Source organism: Glycine soja, chromosome 14 (assembly GCF_004193775.1).
Source record: "Glycine soja cultivar W05 chromosome 14, ASM419377v2, whole genome shotgun sequence".
NCBI classification, from domain to species: domain Eukaryota; kingdom Viridiplantae; phylum Streptophyta; class Magnoliopsida; order Fabales; family Fabaceae; genus Glycine; species Glycine soja.
In genome coordinates this window covers 406,821-427,466 of record NC_041015.1, presented here as the reverse complement: position 1 = coordinate 427,466, position 20,646 = coordinate 406,821, and the positions used below count along the sequence as shown (strand labels likewise).

General features: G+C 30.7%; 3 protein-coding genes and 1 long non-coding RNA gene across 7 annotated transcripts; all 4 read right to left on the bottom strand.

Annotated features, from left to right (window-relative positions):
- Positions 1-621: 621 nt before the first annotated feature.
- On the bottom strand, positions 622-1,310 carry LOC114383520. The gene is made up of 3 exons (XR_003660527.1): positions 1,119-1,310; positions 925-1,050; positions 622-847 (listed from the first exon to the last, which is right to left on the bottom strand). It is a non-coding gene; the product is annotated as an uncharacterized LOC114383520 (long non-coding RNA).
- Positions 1,311-4,178: 2,868 nt separating this feature from the next.
- On the bottom strand, positions 4,179-4,644 carry LOC114384521. The gene has a single exon (XM_028344215.1). It carries the CDS (start codon positions 4,593-4,595, stop codon positions 4,398-4,400), a length of 198 nt encoding a protein of 65 aa, XP_028200016.1. The 5' UTR covers positions 4,596-4,644; the 3' UTR covers positions 4,179-4,397.
- A 1,504-nt stretch (positions 4,645-6,148) lies between these two features.
- LOC114383279 (mitochondrial import inner membrane translocase subunit TIM10-like) lies at positions 6,149-10,314 on the bottom strand. 4 transcript variants are annotated; one of them, XM_028342909.1, is made up of 7 exons: positions 10,192-10,314; positions 10,061-10,112; positions 9,034-9,092; positions 8,815-8,908; positions 8,633-8,671; positions 6,893-6,962; positions 6,149-6,530 (listed from the first exon to the last, which is right to left on the bottom strand). In XM_028342909.1, the coding sequence occupies exons 4-7, from the start codon at positions 8,874-8,876 to the stop codon at positions 6,480-6,482; spliced, it is 222 nt and encodes a 73-aa protein (XP_028198710.1). In that variant the 5' UTR covers positions 8,877-8,908; positions 9,034-9,092; positions 10,061-10,112; positions 10,192-10,314; the 3' UTR covers positions 6,149-6,479. The 4 variants fall into 4 exon arrangements, with proteins under 4 accessions (XP_028198710.1, XP_028198708.1, XP_028198707.1 ...); XM_028342907.1 differs by having other exon boundaries at positions 8,815-8,867; positions 10,065-10,112; positions 10,192-10,312; XM_028342906.1 differs by having other exon boundaries at positions 8,815-8,867; positions 10,192-10,311.
- Positions 10,315-11,678: 1,364 nt separating this feature from the next.
- LOC114385080 (acetyl-CoA acetyltransferase, cytosolic 1-like) lies at positions 11,679-15,906 on the bottom strand. The gene is made up of 13 exons (XM_028345048.1): positions 15,780-15,906; positions 15,314-15,378; positions 15,077-15,175; positions 14,821-14,994; positions 14,622-14,727; positions 14,402-14,540; positions 14,172-14,315; positions 13,789-13,874; positions 13,319-13,418; positions 13,062-13,172; positions 12,934-12,975; positions 12,616-12,702; positions 11,679-12,160 (listed from the first exon to the last, which is right to left on the bottom strand). Exons 2-13 carry the CDS (start codon positions 15,357-15,359, stop codon positions 12,071-12,073), a joined length of 1,224 nt encoding a protein of 407 aa, XP_028200849.1. The 5' UTR covers positions 15,360-15,378; positions 15,780-15,906; the 3' UTR covers positions 11,679-12,070.
- Positions 15,907-20,646: the final 4,740 nt, after the last annotated feature.

Genomic DNA, 20,646 nt, shown 5'->3' with positions numbered 1-20,646 from the left:
TGAATAAATAAGTCATGTTTTAAACACGACTTTGTATAATTTTTAAAATTTAATTTACTGAAATCGTGTTTTAATTCATGACTTTAGCTTAATAACACGACTTATTCATTTTTATAATTTATACCCATTTCAGTAATTTAAAAAAATTGCTACTGTTGATAAAAAAAATACCTCTATCAGCATTTAAGAACTTATTATCGCTTAAATATAAACAAGATAAAAAATAGGATTGACGATTGGCTCATAACAAAGCTTAGGTATAGATGGTAACAGGAAAAATTCACGATGGGCAATGCACCGGTAAAAGAATAATTTACCTCGACAAAGGTATGTAAGGGTGCATTAACCCTTAAATTTGAATCAAAGTATTAAGTAAATTAAATTTCAAATTTTCAATTAGGGATAGATACATCTCCATTTTCTCACTTTACAGTTTACACACTTGAATATCAAATCCTTAAAATTAAGAATAAACTCTTTGGCCCAGGAGAGTGACTGGCATCTCCTTAGTAACATCTGCAATTATGATTTTGTTTTTCCGTGTGACTCGAGCGAGGGTCGAGAGAGATGAATTAGTATAAAACAGTTAATCCAACAAGAAATATATAAAATAGTACGCAGGTCGATTGAATAAATAAGTATATAGTTTATACACAAATATCAAACTCTACTGTAAAGAATACAGAGAGAAGTATATGATGCAATAAATACTGATGATTCCTAATAAAGCCCAAGAACGTACAATATATATATATATAGCTTTAATGAAGCTAGGTAGCTCCAGAAATCCGGAATAGGTAATTGATGATGATTCTGCAGATGTGTTTATGCAGCAAAACCATTTTTTCTGCAATGATGGATTTGAATAAAACGTAACTAAGGGGCGGGATTGAGCATGAAGCAAGAAGAAGGTAATTAACTTACATAATGGGACTTGGTTATTATGATGATCCATTAGCACCGCTCCTTCTCTCATTCCTTAGCTGTTGATGGATTATTCACATCCCAATCCCTAAACTTAGATAATGCTCTACCTCTACCCCTGGTCTCCTGCATGCACGCATTAATGTTAATTTAAAACACAAAGCCAAATTTTAATTAATTGCATGCGTACGTACGTACGAATACGTTCCGCCATGGTAGCTGCAAGATCGAGGAATTGAATAATGTGCCTTTGACTTTCCTTAACTTATAGATTCTTCTAATATATATATTATGTAATGATGTTGGTGAATTGATCCTTCTCCTTTTCCTTGAGGCCGAGGCCAAGGAGGAAGATCGAAGAACACAGACAAACAGATCGGGCCAATGCCTATCAAATTTGTGGGACATACACTTTACACGTTAACCACGCTCAGCCATCAAACTCTTCCTCTTTTTTCATGCTTTCTTTACGCCTGATTTTATTATGAGTGAACAAAATATTAAATAAATAAAAATATTTATTGTATCACAAGATAAATATAAATATAAAGAGTTTAATTTCTATATACTATCAAATCCAATATTATGATAAAACTATTTTCTCGTATAAAAGTACAATATTAAACCTTTTAGTCTTAGTTGTTTGAAATTAATTTTAAGATCGATTTATGTTAACAAAATCTTAATTTAGATTTATTGTTCCTTATTAAAGTTAAATAAAGGGTATATTAATTAATAATTATTTTTTAATAACTATTAATTATAAGGAGAATATGTTCATAAAGTTGATTTTACATGTTAACAAAACAAAAGGTTAATTTTTTGTTTTTTATTTTTTTAAAATATAACAATAACAACAAAGTCTTATTCCATTAAGTGAGATTGATTACATTGATCACACTATACCATTCGATGTGATTAAAAATTAAGGTTTTAAAAATATTATTAAGTTTTAAGTCTCCCTTGATGAGTTTTGTCAATGTATTTTTCGGTCTCCCTCTTCCATTTGTTTCCTGACTAAAAATCATGTCATTTGCTATTTTAATTAACGTCTCTTGTGACCTTCTTTATACATGCTCAATTCACCTTAACTGATTTCATGTCATTTTTTTTTCAATGAATGTTATATTAATATTCTCTCTTATAATATCATTTTGTATTTTATATTATCTTGTATGATCACACATCTATCTTAACATTTTTATTTTTGTAACTCTCACTTTTCTCTCATGTTATCTCTTTAAAATCCTACATTCACCATTATATAGTATAGTTGAACGTATAGTTATATGATAAAACTTATCTTTGAGCTTGGGAGGCACTTTACGATCATAAATAATCTCCAATACTTTTTTCATTTAAGTCATCTCTAATATCTTATGTCTGGCATCTTCACTAATTTCTCCATCTTGTATGATTGATTTTAGATATCTAAACTTAGAGACATGTGGTACGATATTTTTCCCTAATTTAACTTTCATCCAAAAGCTTCTTATCTCTTGCTAACATTGCATAGTATGCATACTGCCTTACTTCTACTTAAACGAAAACACTTTATTTTTAAAGTCTATCTCTACCGTTGAATACTATATCATTGATTCCTCAATCAATACTATATCATCCGCAAAAGACATGCAATTAAGAATAATCTTATGCATGTCCTTAATAAGCACATCCATGACTAGGTTGAACAAGTGATGACTTAAAGTTGAACATTGATATAATCCTATCCCAATAAAAGAATCCTTAGTTTCACCTTTTGGAGTTCTCACACTAGTGGTTACCTTTCATAAATGTCTTATATAACTCAAATATAGAAACAAACAGTTAATAGAGTATATTTAATGCTTTTTTTTATAAATATCTTTATAACACTTATTAACAATATTCTTTTTCAAATATTTTTTTTGGGTTATTCCAAACTGCAAATGAAAGTCAATTAAAACTGTGGGTTTAGATTTTATCTTAGAACATCTACGATACATTATTACTTAGCTTAAATTTATAAGTTGTACAGGGTCATATAAATTTAAGAACTCTACACAATCTTCAATTGTTTTTTTTAGCACAGTCTTCAGTTGGTTGCTAAAGTATGTGTTTAATTTTATTTCTCTTTTTTTTTGGCTGATTTTTTTACAGTACCTTTTTATTGATAAATTTCAGTTAAGGAACTTTGCTTACAATAATGCTTTTACAAAAAAGCCACGTCAAATGCTTTAACAATAATTAAAAAGGTCTTATTTTAAAGCAACTCACATAAAAACGTTGTAGAGTCTTAGTAAACACAGTTTTTGGAGTTGACATCTCTATATCACATTTTTAGTGTACATATTTTAAGAGTAATGATTCAATAACACTTTCCTTCTCTAAACATTAAGTTAATTCACATTTTTTGTTTCTCTTCCTACTATATCATATATCACCTATTAAATATTTTTTTTATCAACCAATTTTAATATATTAGTTTTATTAGAAATATAAGTTAAAATCATTTGAACTTTCGACCTCTTCTCATTTCATCTTTTCTTATCCATTGGGTCAATGTTATATATTCTATCACCTATCATATTTATACCTATTATTTATATACTCTTTCTCATTTTTTTATTTTAACTTTTAGGAAAATTAATTTCAACCGTTAAAGTTGATTATAACAGGTACGTAAATTAATTTTAACAGATTTTAGACATGTCAAATTTTTTAGTGTTAGTTAATGAAATAAGTATGAAAACACTGAAAATTGACTACTAACCATAACGTGTAAATGGGTTAAGAATTTATCCCTCTCGCTTTTTGGGTACAGATAGAGAAATATCTTTCTCTATTTAACACTTTAAAATTTATTTTATTTTCTTTTAAAATCCCTATAATGTGACCACTTGATGATTGTTTATACAAAAAACCTACTCTCAAGGCCGTTCGGTTGTTAGTGTGAAAAAGTACTTCGAGGCAATATAGTGTCATAATAATGAACGCTCGTAAGTTTGCCCATCATTGAGTTTTCTTTTTTGTATTTTTTAATTAAAATTAAAATTTTAACTTAGTAATCAAATATAAATCGATGTAAACTTTATTTTTATTAAAAAGTAATATAAAAAATACTTAAATATAACATCTAATTTGATTTTTTTTTCCTGTAAAAAAAGAACTTTAGCGAGAATTTCTCTGGTTTTAAAATTCCCAACATCGTAAAGACTAATGACTGATTGATTGTATAACCAAAGGCCAGTGACACTATGGAATGCTCGGCTCTATAAACACAACTTTAGCAAAATTGAATTGAGACAATAAAAAAGAATAAAAGTTGATTGAACTTTCAACCTCGAAACAAGGGGTAGTAAATAACAGACAAAAAGTAAATAGAGGTTAATCTTATTGGAGTGAATAATTACACCAAACGAAACCCAATATATATGACGTATATGTATTTGTGCAACACAACAGCGAAGCGAAGCTGAGTAGATAATTTGAGATCAAACATTATCAGTGTTGTCTGGCTTGGAGTGGGGATGTGAAGCACATGCAGTTGGGGGTGGAGCTGGCATCCCATAAACTTGTGGGTTGGTTTGAACCTCTCTCCTTCCTCTGGCTCTTCCAAAGAAGTAACATCCAAAACCAAGAACTAAGCAGAAGATTATGAAAGGAAGAGAAATCACCACAACCATCCCCATCTTCTAGTTTTTTAGTGAATGAAATGGTTTGGTAGCGTTGGGAAAGTGTGAGAGTATTTATATAAGTATTGGATTCTCTAACGTTCAAGTTTCTAACGGCCACTTTTCTGTCCCCACCCACATTACCTCACTTCACTTTTGCCTCTGGCTAGCTTGGAATTATTCCTTTTATTCTAGTATTTAATTTGAGGGCGAGCCCTGGTACAGTGGTAAAGTTGTGCCTTGGTGACTTGTTGGTCATGGGTTTGAATCCGAAAACAGCCTCTTTGCATATGCAAGGGTAAGGGTAAGGCTGGATACATTATCCCTCCTCACGAAGTTTTATTCTAGTATTTAATTTCTTGTTTTTTAACAATTTCCTTTTCCATTTTCTCATGCATATTGCATGTGCACGGTATCGACTTAGCTGCCACTCTCATTAAAGTTTTTACTATTATTAATTAATTGACTAAAATAATTTTTCATAGAAAAGACTAGTTTTTAATTTTCATTTATATATATATTCAAAATTCTTTTTAACACTTTCTCAGAGAAGGGCAAAACCCATGTATTTGTAATGCTATTGTTTAACATATTTTATAAAAACTAAAATAGAACTTTGGCATCTCATTTTAATTTTCTAAGTTTAAGAATTATCACTTTGGTCTCCTAATTTATGTGACCTAAGTCAACCCCCATTTATTAGATCTATCTCTGAGAAATGTAGAAGTTCATAGACAGGAAGTAGCAAAAGGTTCTGGAACGTCTCCATGTGTCAGTGATAAAATCTGTAACTATTTTTTTGAGAAGGAATTAAATCTAAGTAAATTAGATTCTTATTCATTTATTTTTATTAATCTTTTATAACTATGAAAATAATGCACTTAGATTCATATGGAATGATGACATATGTAACTTTTAAAAATCAAACCGAGTTTTCTCTAAAAGTATTAATCCCAATGCATACTTTTATGAATGTCATAATTTAAGGAAGTTTGATCCCATTTGAAAGAGAGAATGATTGTATGGTTGAACACGATATTAATGAACTTGTGTTTTAATGTTCAAAATTGAACGGATTTATTTTATGAAAGTTGTGTTGCAATACCCTCTCTATTTTCGTCACTCCCGTAATTGCTATTTGTTGTACACAAAGTAAAAATACAAGCAAATACTCAGGCGTGCTTTTATTTTTCACTAAGAAAAAATAATTTCTATCACATTTTAATATAATACTCTTCAACATGTGTCTTAAGACACTTGATGTCAGAGCAGAACCATAGCAACGAGTTTTTTTTTTTTTTAAGACAATGAGGTATTAATATATTGATTTGAATTTGTGGTATATATTTGATGATAATCAAGAAAGTGGGGGAGGAATAATTGTAGGCAAGTATACTGTTTGAAAACGGAAAGCAAGGAAACATTATAGTTTCTAACTGCATGACGTCGAACGGGGGAAAAGAACAATGCGGTTGCAAGAGGATAAAGTTCGAATAAATTTGATAGAAAGGCACTGTGGTGAAGTACGGTAGAGCTAAAAAGTCATAAATTAGAAACAAAGAATGACCTTATTTATCTAAAATTAATTTTATTGTTCACCATTGGTTACCTCAAAAGCTCATCAATCCCAAAAATAATTATTGATTAAATTTTACTTACTTTTCGGTCAAACTCCAAATTTATTAGGATATTTTCTCCTGATAAACCTGAGGTTTAGACAAAAAAAAAAACTCATCAATCCCTTTCTAAACAAAGCAGATTGACCACAAAAATAAAGACCTCGCAAAGTATTAAAATTTATGCTTCCTTGGGAAGGAAGGAAGCCAGTGAAGCAACAACTAATAATATCGTAGACATAGCTCACAGATTGCTAACCGCAAAAGCAAATACAATACACTTGGATTACATTGGAGGCCTCCCAGAACCAAGCAGCTGACCAACTAGATTAGTCACCTAGCAAAAAAAAAAAAAGAAATCTGCTTAGACAATATGACAATCACTATTTGCAGTTTCCCATTATTTCAAAAGCAAAAACCATGTTGAAGTCAGGACTTCTGTAATCCACATATACTTAATTTGCCTTGGCTTTCATAAAATTATCAAGACACCACTTAAAGTCTAAACAGGAATTTTCGAAGGGAGCACACATTTAACCAAGTACTAAAACCCAACTAAGATTCATCCTAAAACATCTCTCTGAGAAACTATCTTAAAGCATAATATTGAGTTTGATGAGAGAAAAATAAGGATAACTAATAGACAACTCGAATAAGTTCTAGTGATAGATCCAAAAGTAAACTTAAGCAACATCTTACATGCCAGTATTTTGAAACACAGCGGTCAATGCAACTATTTTCACCCATATTTAGCTCAGACTCCTTGTACCTGAGAAGAAAAATTGATAAACAGATATTATCATAACATTCACATTGAGCCATCATCAAAATAATGCAACAGCAGATAACTCAGAAATAAGAAACTCATTTCCAAATTGGCCTCTTGGAAGCACAGGTGTCTATCGTTGGGGGGTAGGATAACTCTGATCAACTTGGTGTTGACAGCATTGCCCATCTACCTGCTGTCTTTTTTCAGAATCCCCAAAAAAGTAGTCCACAAGATTGTTTCTATTCAGAGGAACTTTCTTTGGGGTGGTGATAATGTTACTTCCAAGATACCTTGGGTCAAATGGGACGATGTTTGCCTCCCTAAGTGCAGAGGGGGGTTAGGTATTAAAGATTTGAACAAGTTTAATGTTGCCTTGCTTGGCAAATGGGGCTGGAACTTGGCGAATAATCAGCATGAGCTTTGGGCTAGAATCTTGTTGTCCAAATATGGAGGGTGGCAATCCTTACTTCATGGCAGAAATAGTGCTCACATCTCCCCTTGGTGGAGGGACTTAAAGTCTGTATTCCAGCAGCAGCATCATAATATTCTAACCACTAACTTGAGGTGGAAGGTGGGTAATGGGGCTAAGGTTAAGTTCTGGTTGGACAAGTGGAGGGGGGATGACCTTACCCTCAAAGACAAGTATCCAGCTCTGTTTCAAATTAGTCTCCACCAAGATGCTACTATCAATCTTATGGGCCAAGTTGCTGATAACAGGTGGGATTGGAGATTCCAATGGAGGAGAAATCTCTTTGACCATGAGATCGATAGTATGGCAGTTTTCATGGAGGATATTGCTGATGTTCACATCCATCCATCTTCAATGGACAGTCTTATTTGGAGGGCTGATAACACTGGGTCTTATTCCACAAAGTCTGCTTATAATCTCTTGATGGCTGATTCTACCAATCTAGCTGAAGACACTGTTTTAAGGAGTATGTGGAATCTGAAAATTCCTCCAAGAGCAAGTGCATTCTCTTGGAGGCTCTTTAAAAACAGATTGCCTACCAAGGTCAACCTAAGAAGGAGGCAGGTGGCTCTATCATCTTATAGATGCCCTTTATGCGATGAAGAGGAGGAAACAGTAGATCATATCATGTTTTCATGCACATCAACCAGGAGCCTTTGGTGGGAGGTTTTGAGTTGGGTTAGTAGAGTGGGCCCTTTCCCCACTGACCCTAAAAGTCATTTTATACAATTCTCGCATTGGAACAGCAAAAGACATCTAGACAAGAGATGGGAAGTGCTTTGGATAGCTCTATCCATGACTATTTGGAAGCATAGAAACTCAGTGGTTTTCAAAAACCACATTTTCAGCCCCGAAAAAGTCATGGATGAAGCTTTATTCCACACTTGGTCATGGCTAAAATGCATGGACAAAGACTTCCACACACATTTCAACCAATGGTCTACTAACTTGAAGGAGGAGCTGTCTTAGGGGGCTTTTTCTTTTTCTTTTTGTCGGATGGGTTAGGCAAATTTGCCTTGTACATTTTATCCTTCATCCAGTACACCTAGTACTGATTATTATATAATACTATATATTTTTGCTGTGCAAAAAAAAAAAAAAAAGAAACTCATTTCCAAATTGACACGACTGGATGACATTTGAGGGGCATCAAACATGACACTTTCTCAGGCAGATTATGCAATCAGAAGAGTTTCCCTACCTATTGTCAACACACTTCTTGAAACAGGTCTGGGTCATCCTGAATGGTAGAAACAACAAAAGGTTAGCAAAATGAATTATTATGGCACCAACAAATCTCATAAAAAAATGCAGTCAGATTGTACATTATACTTGTTTACAACAGCAAACAATATCAAGGCAAGCAAGAGCACGGAAACCTACTTGTTGAATAATTCAACCCTATATTCCATCTCCTTTTCAGCCATTCCAAATATCTGCTCCATGACCACATGAATTATTGAAACACATCCAAAAACTAAATAATCAAATAACACCCAAAAAAGCAAATTTAAACTTGAAACCACATTGGGGTATCAAATTAACCACATCAACCACCAGATCAGTTTTACCAAAGTTGGAGGAAGAGAAATGAATGCCTACCTGTTCTTTATCAAAGGCAGCGGGCGAGATGTTGGAAGCCATTGTACCCTGAAAATTTCCTAAAAAATAAAATGAATTCAGATCACAGAAATTTTATGAATATTCAGAACTAAAAAGAGGTTTGCGTGTAACTTAATAGTATTAGGTTAGTAAACAACAATGTTTGTGGGTGTGCAATATCAAATTCTTTAAATGAATTTGTATACTATTCGATATTTCTATATATCAGTCTTCTTTCATTATCTTAGATTCTTGATTATTTTGTACAAAAATAATTATTGATTAGGAGATGGGATGTGTTGAGGTTATTGACGTTGTAACATGACACAATTGGACTATAAGACAACGTTAGTAAGATGATAGGCTATTAGAATTGGATTAGTGCTGAAGGGTTGAGATAATTCGGATAAGATGAAGAGCATCACCATGTAGATTTTCATTATTTTCTAATAGATTAAACCAAATAAGAGAACACGGACAACTAAACATGTAGAATTTCTTAATAACCTCCAAAAATATCACTTCGAACAAAATGATTGAGAAGCAAATGAGTCATAGCAGTAATTTATTGCTTGTGTCATTCACCATTTCACCTAACTTTTTCTTTGTATCTCCCATGCTTCTCACTTGAACACGAGATTCCACCTATGAAGTCCCAAATTTTCCCATTATGTGAAATTTAGGCCAATAGAAACAATGTGAACTGAATAGGTTTTCAAAAAAGGCCATTTACTAAAGTTCAGGTCGGTATACCAATATATCCCACAACCCAAAATAGAGGCTAAAATCCCCAACTGACTTGAAATTGACTTGGGGAAACCATTCAACTCCATTCTCATAGACACAATCTTCTCAAACTTAAATGCTTGAAATCTTAACAAGTTTTTAAGTACATGCAGAGGTAGTAAAACTGCAAGAGAGAGCTTAGAAAGGGTGAACATCACAAAATCAGCAGCACGATGATCGAAAACTATAGAACAGAACAAAGATTTTGTTGTAACAGACAAACATTAAAACTAAAACTCACTAACGATTCGGTCTTCAATCCCAAAAAAGTTTACGATTTGAAGAAAGCGGAGCTGAGGAAAGAAGGAAAAGAATGAGGTTAGGAAGCAAAATAAAATCAAAAGCAAACGAACATGAGAAAGAGAACCGTACAATGGGCCGAGTGGAAGTGATGAATCTCTATTCACAACAGAGCGAGCGCGAAAAAGTAAGAAGCTGAAGCAAGCTAGGCTAGGGTTCATAAATGAAATTTCATAAATAGGCCAGCTAGTATTATGCATACAAATATAATTTCCATAAAACTTTATTCAATAAAAAATTCAAAAGTCAAAGAAGTGTGGAAGAATGAAGTGAGGACATAGTAGAAAATAGCTCCATTTTTTATGAGAATGTAAGATGGACCTTTCAATTTCCAAAACAAAAAAAAAAATATCTACCTTTCACCATGAAAATAAGATGACAAGTATAAATAATCTATATTCCATAAATCAATAATTTTTTATTTTTTATAAAACTTGTATTAAACATGAAAATACAATGTTCTCGGTCACTTTCTCCAGAATCTTTTTCGATATCATAAAACAAATACAACTTTTAAAATAAAACTTATTCTCATGTAAAATAGTTTTAAAAAAGTATAAGTTAATTTGCATTTGTTTATCATTCTAAAAAATATTTTTTTAAGAAATAATTGATTTTACGAAAAACTGTTCAAACTAACTTCTGATTTTAGTCATATTTTTTTAGTTTCCAATTATTTTAAAAAATTGAAACAAAATCGTGCAAAACGGAAAAAAAAATATTTCATCAAAGAAACTATAGCAATCGGCCTAATATTTAAAATTTTAAATTCTCTTACAAATTAAATTTTCTATTTAAAATTTCTCACCTAAATATTCATTCTTTACACAAAAACTAGTGTAATAAAAAGTACAGAAATTAAGCAGGTATTGAGTTTAACATTTATGATTCTTTTATATTATTATGATTATGAGTTTTAATTTTACGATTTTATATATTTATACATTTGGTTGGATAAACATCTTTTATTCCTCCTTCGTGTTAGTTATAAAAAATTCAAGACAAATTCGTTGTTCACTTAACCACTAATATTCCAAACAAAAAATCTTTTACCAAATGGAGTAGAAAGTATGCGCTAACATTTCTCTTTTATATAATATAAGTAACTGGAAGAAAAATAAAGGCAATAAGAATAAGTAGAATAGATACTATCTAAACCTAGCATTAATTATCAAGATCTCATTAATTTGAATAGAATTAGACTTAGATTATTTAAGTAAAATTTCAAATTTAAGTTTTATGTATCAAAAATAATATAATTGAGAGAAAAAATTCTAATAAAAATAACTAGTTTGATTTTTTAATAGATATTTATTATTGATAAAACTGATGAATATTTTATATCATTAACAATGATAACGCAAAATCTTAATGTAAACGGTACAATTTAAATTTCTCAAAGTAATCTTAGGAAAAAAAAAATATCTCGGAATGCTTAGTCAATCCTCTTGAGTGTTGTGAATCTTTTTAACCAATCCCCAAGAAGGAGAAAACACTTTGACTTGCTTAGCGTGCCAGAATATTCAGAATAAAATGTTAGATCTAAATTAGCAAACGCAAGACCAACTACAACTTCCTTATTTCCACTCTTTTTGGCAATTTCAGTTCTGGAACACATTTTGCAAACCACGGGAATCTGTAATCTTGTGCTTGGAATAAGAGGTTTTATAATGATTCATTCCAAACCAAAGTACGCCAATAACATTTCAGAGAAAACTAAAATTTGGATAATATTGTTTCATGTTCTACTTTGATGCCAAGAAAATTTCACTTTCACAAGATGCGACTTAAACCTAACAACTATGTAGCTAAATTTCGCTCTCTTTCGGTCTTGTCCTTGTAATAAATTTGAAACTTGCATGTTCGCTTGCTAAAGAGGGAGGCAAGATCTTTTGAGCTTTGCATCAAACGCTGGCTCTTAAAAGGACATCTACTGAACATGAAATAGGTCTTACTGAAGCTCAACAACAAGGGCAGATGCACCACCTCCTCCATTGCAAATGCCACCAACTCCGTACTTCCCATTCTTCTGCTTCAGTACCTGCAGGTGATGACTTTTAGATTAACTGAATCGAAAAAGAACGCATTCAATATTGTGGAAAGATCCATACATAATCAGAATCATAAACAACAACAACAAACCCTTATCCCAACAACAACTTATAGTCAGAATTATAAGTTACTCGATGATCACTTTAAAAATCTTATTATTTTGTGTTGTAATACCATTCATATAAGATCAAATGATCAAGATTTGTTCATTTCACTCTCACAATAAACTACTCTCAATGTAATTTATTAAAAAAAAGTGGACAAAATAATAAAATTATTACATTATCTTTTTGAATAATTGAACATAACGAATTTAAATAATTAAGCAAAGAAATCAAGAGATGAGCACTATGATAGACTTTTTTCTACAAAACACAAGGCAATCTGTCAACATGCATTCTACTATATATTATAAAAAATCAAAGTTATGAACTGAGCACATACCCCCAAAAGTGTCACCAGAATGCGAGCACCACTGCAACCAAGAGGATGACCCAGTGCAACAGCTCCACCATGTACGTTTACTTTTTCCTGCAAAATAATAGTTACTTGAGAAAAAGAAATAAATGGAAGGGTACATCCATTAATGGTCACAATGAAGTTAAATTATGGATTATAGACAAATTTTAACATGTTCTGCACTGTGCAAAGAGGGGCTCTGGACTTACAACAGCATGCACTTCAAGACAGTCAATTGGAAATAGTTTATTATACATGCACTGAAGGATTACAACTTTTGCAGTGACAAGAGGAAAAACTAACCGAGTTAAGTCCAAGAAGTTTCTGATTTGCGAGAGCCACAACCTACAGACAGCAATATGAAGAATTAAAATTCACCGCATCATGAGTTGAAAAATGACTACAATTGAAACTTTGACATGTAATCCTACCGCAAAGGCTTCATTAATTTCATAAAAATCAATTTGTGAAGTCTCCAACCCCGCCTTGGCAATAGCTTTGGGAATGGCAAGGGATGGAGCCGTTGTAAATAACTCTGGTTCCTGCACAGCTCAACCTCATATGAGTATGAAATTATACTAATAACATATCAAACACTAGAAATAATGTGAATGCCAAAATGGTTTTTCTATTTCTTATTTTCTATAGTCGGAAGATGTAGTTCGTATTTAAAATATATTTTATGTACCTGAGCAGCATCAGCATATCCAGTGATTTTTGCAATAACTTGAAGCCCAAGCTTCAGTGCCTTCTCTCCACTCACCAAAACTAGTGCAGCAGCACCATCACTGTTAGCAAGAGCATTTTCATTTTATTAAAAACCAGGGCTAATCACTAATGTCAAACTATGTCAATTAATAGCATTTGAGAGTTTAAAACCCACATATTGGAGACGAATATATTGAAAAATCTATTTTATATAAGAATAAGATGAACAAATTTGGACCATACAACCATACATGGATAGTCAATATTGAAAGTTTTTTAAGGTCACATGACCAATTAAAAAAGTCATTTGACTCACTATATATATATATATATATATATATATATATATATATATATATATAGTATTTTATAACAAAATAATCGACAAGGGCATCCAAATACAAATCGTTATGTAGGAAAAAGTTTAACAAATTTCGAAAATATATTAACCTTATGCTGGAAGCATTGCCAGCTGTAACAGAACCTCCAGTCTCCTTGAAACTTGGCCGAAGTTTGCGTAACTTGGCAGCATCAAACTGGCATAGGAAAAGGAAAATATAACAATATATTTATTTGTATTCAACTGAAAGTAAGACAAAAATAATGACTATAGTAACAATAATTGCAGCTAGAAGTAACATACATATAAATGTTGTTTATGTGAAGAGAAAAAAATTATAAATTCCAATCCTAACTCTTGATTAATTATCACCTTATAGTCTTCTGAAAAATTTGAAGACTCATGAATTATTGGGTAAACATGTGTTTTCGTAGGCTCACCATATTTATACAAGAACAAGTATTACCATGGTTCAAGTTATTTATATGGTTACCTTTCCTAGGCCTTCATCCTTATCAACAACTGTTGATGGTCTTCCTCTTCCACCAGAGACTTCAACTGGAGCAATTTCCCATGAAAAGGCACCACTTTCTTGGGCAGCAATTCCACGTTCAAAACTCTGAATTGCATAGTTATCCTGAGGGGAAAACAGAGACATCAACAAAAAATTGATTACAATGGTCCTGCCGAAACCTTTCTGAACAGAAATTAATCCTAAAATACCTGGTCGTCTCTTGTTAATGCATGGTTATCTGCACATAGCTCAGCACACACTCCCATGCCAACATCCTTATAGACATCCCACAAACCATCTTTCAACATCCCATCAACAAGTGAATCATGTCCAAGGCGTGATCCTTTCCTGAACTTTTAGTATTGAATCAGTTTATTTCAACACAAGAACTAATCTTAAGGAGAGTGTCGAATTAAAGGCAATATTGACCTTGCTTCAGCCAGGTACTTGGGTACATTAGACATGCTTTCCATACCACCAGCCACAACAACATCATTTGTGCCTAATTGAATACTCTGTGCAGCAAGCATTGCAGCTGCAATAACCAGAACAAGGTTAATATCCTTTTTCTATATTTTTAAATAAAAATACAAAGAAACAAATAGAATTGTTTTTATTATAAACACACCTTTCATTCCTGATGCACAAACTTTGTTAACGGTAGTGCAGATAACTGAATTGGATATTCCTGCTCCAAGAGCAGCTTGTCTTGCAGGAGCTTGCCCCAAATTAGCACTAAGAACATTCCCAAAAAATACTTCTTCCACAAGGGATGGATCAACATTGGCCCTTTTAAGAGCAGCTGCAGATGAACGAAAAATATGTAAACACAAATAAGTTTCAAATGGAATGTAATTAGCACTGACATAGGCTTCCATAGTTACCTTCAATAGCTATAGAGCCTAGCTTGGTGGCAGATAGAGATGACAGAGTACCAAGAAATCCACCCATTGGTGTACGTGCAACACCAACGATGCAAACATCTATAGAAATCAAAACATATGAAGTCAACTAACCAAATGAAGGGTTATAAAGAATAAAACATTAGAAGGTGTTAAATGAACCAAAGAAAGGGTGTATAAAAACTCTATATATATAAGCCAAAATGTTTGATGAAAGACCTCTTGGCTTGATTGAATCTGAAGATGCTGCTGCTACTGGAGCCATTGATAGATGAAAATGGAATCTGTAATCCAAAACATTAAATACGGACACATTTAGGTAAAATTATCGAGCTAACATGCAAAATCTTTGAGAACTAATTCCATGTACGATGGATTATGTGAAACATTAGAAATTGACCTCTTAATATTTAATCATTCAGAAATTTAAAAAGAAAAGAAGCAGCGCGAGATTGTAAGACTGTTCCTCCTTGGTGGTTTACATATAATATAATTAAGAAAATCATATAATTTCGCATGGTGCCTTAATATTTTTTCCATAAAGAAGCAAAGAAGATGCAATGAGCGCAGAATAGAAAAGTGAGGATAAGATAAATAGAGAAATAGGAACAGATAAGCAAATATGATATTGATGTGGTCGTAAGCGAAACGCGGATCTGATAAAGTGTTGAGCAAAGAAGCTTACGAGGCGAAAAAGAGAGAGAGAAGGAGAAGGGGATCGTCGAAAACGAAAGTGAAGAAATGTTCGACTGATCTGAGTGGTTATATAAGGTCAGGTGGGACGAGCCACGAGTTACACGCACCGTTTAATGAATCCGGGCAAGCCAAAACCATTTACAATTACTCTTATTTTCCCAACTTTTTTTTTTCTTTTACATTCATTTTCATTTTGTATTTAAGACTTACATCTTATACGTTAAAATGTATATTGTTATTGACCGTGTTAACTTTTGAAAGAAATTTCAAAAAAAAGCCTTGCATTTAATTCTAACCATTTTCCTCTTTTTCGTCCTTCACCGCCGCCATCCTCCACAACAACCATTGCCCTTCCCTCCACACCCTCTCCACAACCGCACAAAAACTAGGGGATTTTTAGTCTAGGGTGAAAAGAAAGAAAGAGTATAATTGTAATAAGCCTTAAACACAAAGTGTCCAAGTGTAATTTACTCATAATGAAGAAGTTACACAATTCTTTTTTGAAAAAGTTACACAAAATTAACGGTTTTATTTTTGAAAAGTTAGAATATCTTATGAGGATGGTGTAAAGGAATTTTATAATTAGATATGATAAAAGGCATCTTTAATTAGTTTAAAATAAAACTCTTGATTTCTAGAGTAAATAGTTGATGGATTGGTTGAGGAGTTTTTGTCAAAGTGTTTGTAAAGTCGATTTAGATTGACTTTTGAATAAAAGTCATCTTATACAAATTTGGTTGGATCATGTTTTTTCTTAATCAATGGTTTGGATTGGATTATAATTGATGTTAGCACAACTAAATTGATCTAAACAAAAATGATACTCTTTAATATACATATTTTATTATGTGTTCCACATATAATTTTTATACATTTTAACATGGTTTTTTTTAGGGTTTCACGCTATGTTTATTATACATTTTTCATGTATCAAACCAACGTAACAAAATTATATATTATTTCATTCTCTTAACTTTTATTTTGAATATATATGTTTTTGTTTCCTTGTGGAAAGAAAAAAAATTATGTTGTAAGATGATTAATCAATTGATTGACATACATTTTATGTTTGTTTTAAAAATAATAATGTTCAATATTTAGTAGTAAAATGTGAATATCCAATCCAATCCAAATCATATTTTATTGGATTGAATCAAATCTTTTTAAGATATTAATCTAAATCGAATCGAATGATAGGTTAAAAGTATATTTTTTTTCAATTTTTTTCTTCTTTTTGGAGTAGTATGCAAGTTTTTTTTTTATTAGATTGGATGTGAATACCCTGGTTTTTATAATGTTATTATCTAATAATAAATCAACATGTATAATTTGTTGACTTCAATAATTATTTTACTTACCATAATATCATGTTTTTTATTTATTGATGGTGTAGAAATTTTTAAACTCTTAATATATATAAATTAAATTATAATTTTTATACGTGCATTAATTACTAGTGTAAAAAATTACATTATTATCACCAGTAAAAAAAAATAATGACTTTTAAAGTAATTATGATAAAAATCAATTAATTTATTGTATATGATAATTTATGAATAGATAAACAATATAAAAACCCTTTTCACTGACTTTTCATAGTTATTTACTTCAATTTGTTTCTTTTTCTTCTTTTTTTTTTTTTACATTTTTTTGACTTAGGCGACTGTGTAAATTTAAGGTCGATCAATTGCGTTATGATGTTACCAAAAAAGCCAACAAATTGTTAGATGGCATGCTGATTAGGGTATGTAGAAAAGCTTTGCTACGATAGATATAATTCATTTTGATTTTTTTAAAGAAATATTTTTTAATTTCCGGTTAAAATATATCTTCATGCACATGAAAAAGGTCAATTACAATAGTGTCTTCGTAAAAATAAATTGATAATTAGTTTAAGGTAATTTTACTTACAACAGTGATCACTAATTGGTCACATTTTAGGTACTGTGGGGAGCAACGGCAAACTGGTTTGGTATGGGGTAGTTGAACAGAGATGATAACTTTTAAATTTGGAATGGGGTGCATGCGATGCACACTAATTGTTTTTTATTTTTCATATAAAGCCACACGTGCAGTCCTTCAACCACCTACCAATCAACTAAACAACGTGCATACATATAAACTGTAGGCCGCTTTTAATATATATAAATATATATATATAATAATAATAATAAAATTATATCTCTATAATAATTATTATACTATTTTTATAATTTAATATAAAACATAATTTTTATTGATTCAACTGTTTGAATATATGTATATATTATTAAGATTATTTTTATTAAATTTTATCAAAATTAAATAATAACAATAAAATAATCAAATTATCCATATTTATGTGTTTTGAAATATTTATATTACATCGACTTTAGTCTATATAAAAAAGGTAATAAATGATTTTGAATTAATATGAAAATTTACATATAATTTATGTGATATAAATTTTCAACCCAACAATGAGTTTTAAGAAAATATTATTCAATTGAAAGTTATAGAATTATGTAATAATTGTCAAAGTTACACCAATATAATTTATTTTTTCTTCGTATATATAAATTGTAGGCCTAAAATTAGTTTTTTCTGCCTGGTTTAAAGTATCATTTAGCTCGTTAGTCTCAAGTTAAAAATACATGTTACTCTTGAAAGGTTGTGTTTGGGAAAAAGAAAATATAGTCTAAGAGTATTAAGTGTTAAATATAATATGTTTGTCTTCTAAGTCTAATATAGATTATATGGTAATCTCTTATTTGAATCGAATTGTTTGACATCTGAGTCAATAGAACTTCAACAGGTAAACTCAATAAGAATCTAATAATATAAAGTTTTTCAATATCAAGTGTTATGACATGAAAAACCTAAATATATATCAAAAGTATCATAAGGATGTATAGTCTCATAGTCTCTAAGTGTATACGTACAAAAAAAAAAAAAAAAAACTAAGATCAAACCAGTCATCAAATAGAATCTTATCGAGAGAACCGAAGACATACAATACCTAACATAACAAATTTGTAATTGGAATGAATAAAAAATTAAGTCACATGAGATTCATTGGAAGTTTTGAAATTGTAATAACTTTCGGTGTTTGATTTGTATCGGTGGATAGTGTTAGCTTGATCGAGCATAAGAGGTAGATGACTTATTTGACATTTATAATCATAACCCCTGTATAATTTGTTTATAGACAGTATTAACGAGGTAATTCAAAATGATCCGTCAAGTAACAAATAACCATTACCCAATCAATTGCTTATCAAGTATAGCTATTAAAGAGACTTGAAATACACGATGTAAAGCAATTTACCTACACGCATTGTTCTTTTTTGTGTGTTTGATAAGGTTTTGGGGAAAATTATAGGCTTTTTTTATTAGTTTATACAAGCTACTTTGACCAAATAAATCAATTAATTTATAAACTCTTAGCTTATAGCTTATTTTTAAATAATTAGTTGATGTTCTAGCAAGAACAACGTCTTGGCTTACCAATTTGTTTGGTAGCTATGAAATAGAGGAAAAATAGGAAAAAGGGAAGGATAATAAAGAATAAATGAGAAATGTGAGTTGTTTAATAGGATGGAAATAAGAGAGAAGATAAATAAAAAAGTGTGAAATTCGAAATCAACATTAAGCTACCTAAAATGTATGATAATCAATTGTCATGAAAATAATTGATTGAAAATACTAAGAACGATTTTTTGCATTTTTTTCTTATTTTATTTTACATATATTTTTTTAATTTCACTTAAATAAGACAGTCACATTTCATTTTATTTCTCACATATTTCAATTCACTCTATTTCCTAATTTCATCCCCTTTATGTTTCGTCTATTGACCCACCTCCCTTAAAACCCTTTAAATATACGAGAAAAAAAAACAATATTATTAAGGAAAATGAATAAAAACATAAGGTGTTGAATTGATGTTTCCTCAATTTCATTTTTATTGTAGATCATATCTTTGGTTGTACACAAAAAGTGTTGAATTGATGTTAATATCTTAATTTTTTCCTTTAGTTTTATTAATTTTTTAGTTTGTAAACTTTTTAAGATTTTCTTTACTTTTATATTTTTGAATTTTCCTGTTATATCATTTTTTAGTCTGCTTTACAATAAATACATATTAGATGTAAATGTATAAATTAGGTAAGAAGTTAGGGAATAATTGACAAACTAATAATCAATGTCATCTTGAAACTTAAAAGTGAAAAATAAATACCAGATAGGAAAAAGAATTCTAAAAATTTAATAATTAAAAGGAAACAAATGGAATGTTGATTAAACTTTATTTAAAACTACAAATTAAAAATAAACTCAATAAATAAATAGCGAAACCCACAAAATTTATAATTTTTTTGATTAAATTTAATAAAAAATAGAAACTGTACTGCAATTATTATTAGAAAAAAATATTATATACTTTCCGTTAAATGTTGTCAAGGTCTATATTTTGATATTGATAAATTTGATCTTTAGTTTTTTGTTAATTTTAACAAAAATGTAAGTTTAATCTTTTAATTTTTAAAAAATATGGTGAATTTTTAGATATTGAAAAATAAATTTATATTTCTTAAAAAATGAGAATTAAATTAATCAATATAAAATATATGAACCTTTAATACCTTTGATTGAAAATATGACGACTAAAAATATATATTTTCCTAAATTACTAAACGGTACCGTATTGAATCCACAAGCCTAGGAACCAACGTCTCGGGACCCACAGCCAATGCACGTTGCTTCACTGACCCACACGGTCACACCCACCTTTACAAATGAGCCAACACTAGAATTAAATTATTAAACGATAAAGTTTATTGTCTTTTTCAACTTTGGGTGAAAAATGTATAGGAAAG

What these genes read in the sequence shown, in the direction of transcription:
- LOC114384521 (XM_028344215.1), bottom strand. Translation starts at nt 4,595, where the DNA reads ATGGGGATGGTTGTGGTGATTTCTCTTCCTTTCATAATCTTCTGCTTA.
- LOC114383279 (XM_028342907.1), bottom strand. Translation starts at nt 9,075, where the DNA reads ATGGCTTCCAACATCTCGCCCGCTGCCTTTGATAAAGAACAG. An exon ending in AAGAAGTGTGTTGACAATAG is followed by an intron (nt 6,963 to 8,632) that starts GTAGGGAAACTC and finishes TTTTCTTCTCAG; the next exon opens with GTACAAGGAGTCTGAGCTAA. An exon ending in GTGTTTCAAAATACTGGCAT is followed by an intron (nt 6,531 to 6,892) that starts GTAAGATGTTGC and finishes TTTTTTTGCTAG; the next exon opens with GTGACTAATCTAGTTGGTCA.
- LOC114385080 (XM_028345048.1), bottom strand. Translation starts at nt 15,359, where the DNA reads ATGGCTCCAGTAGCAGCAGCATCTTCAGATTCAATCAAGCCAAGAG. An exon ending in AGGCTCTATAGCTATTGAAG is followed by an intron (nt 14,995 to 15,076) that starts GTAACTATGGAA and finishes GTTCATCTGCAG; the next exon opens with CTGCTCTTAAAAGGGCCAAT. An exon ending in AGGATGAAGGCCTAGGAAAG is followed by an intron (nt 13,875 to 14,171) that starts GTAACCATATAA and finishes TTCCTATGCCAG; the next exon opens with TTTGATGCTGCCAAGTTACG.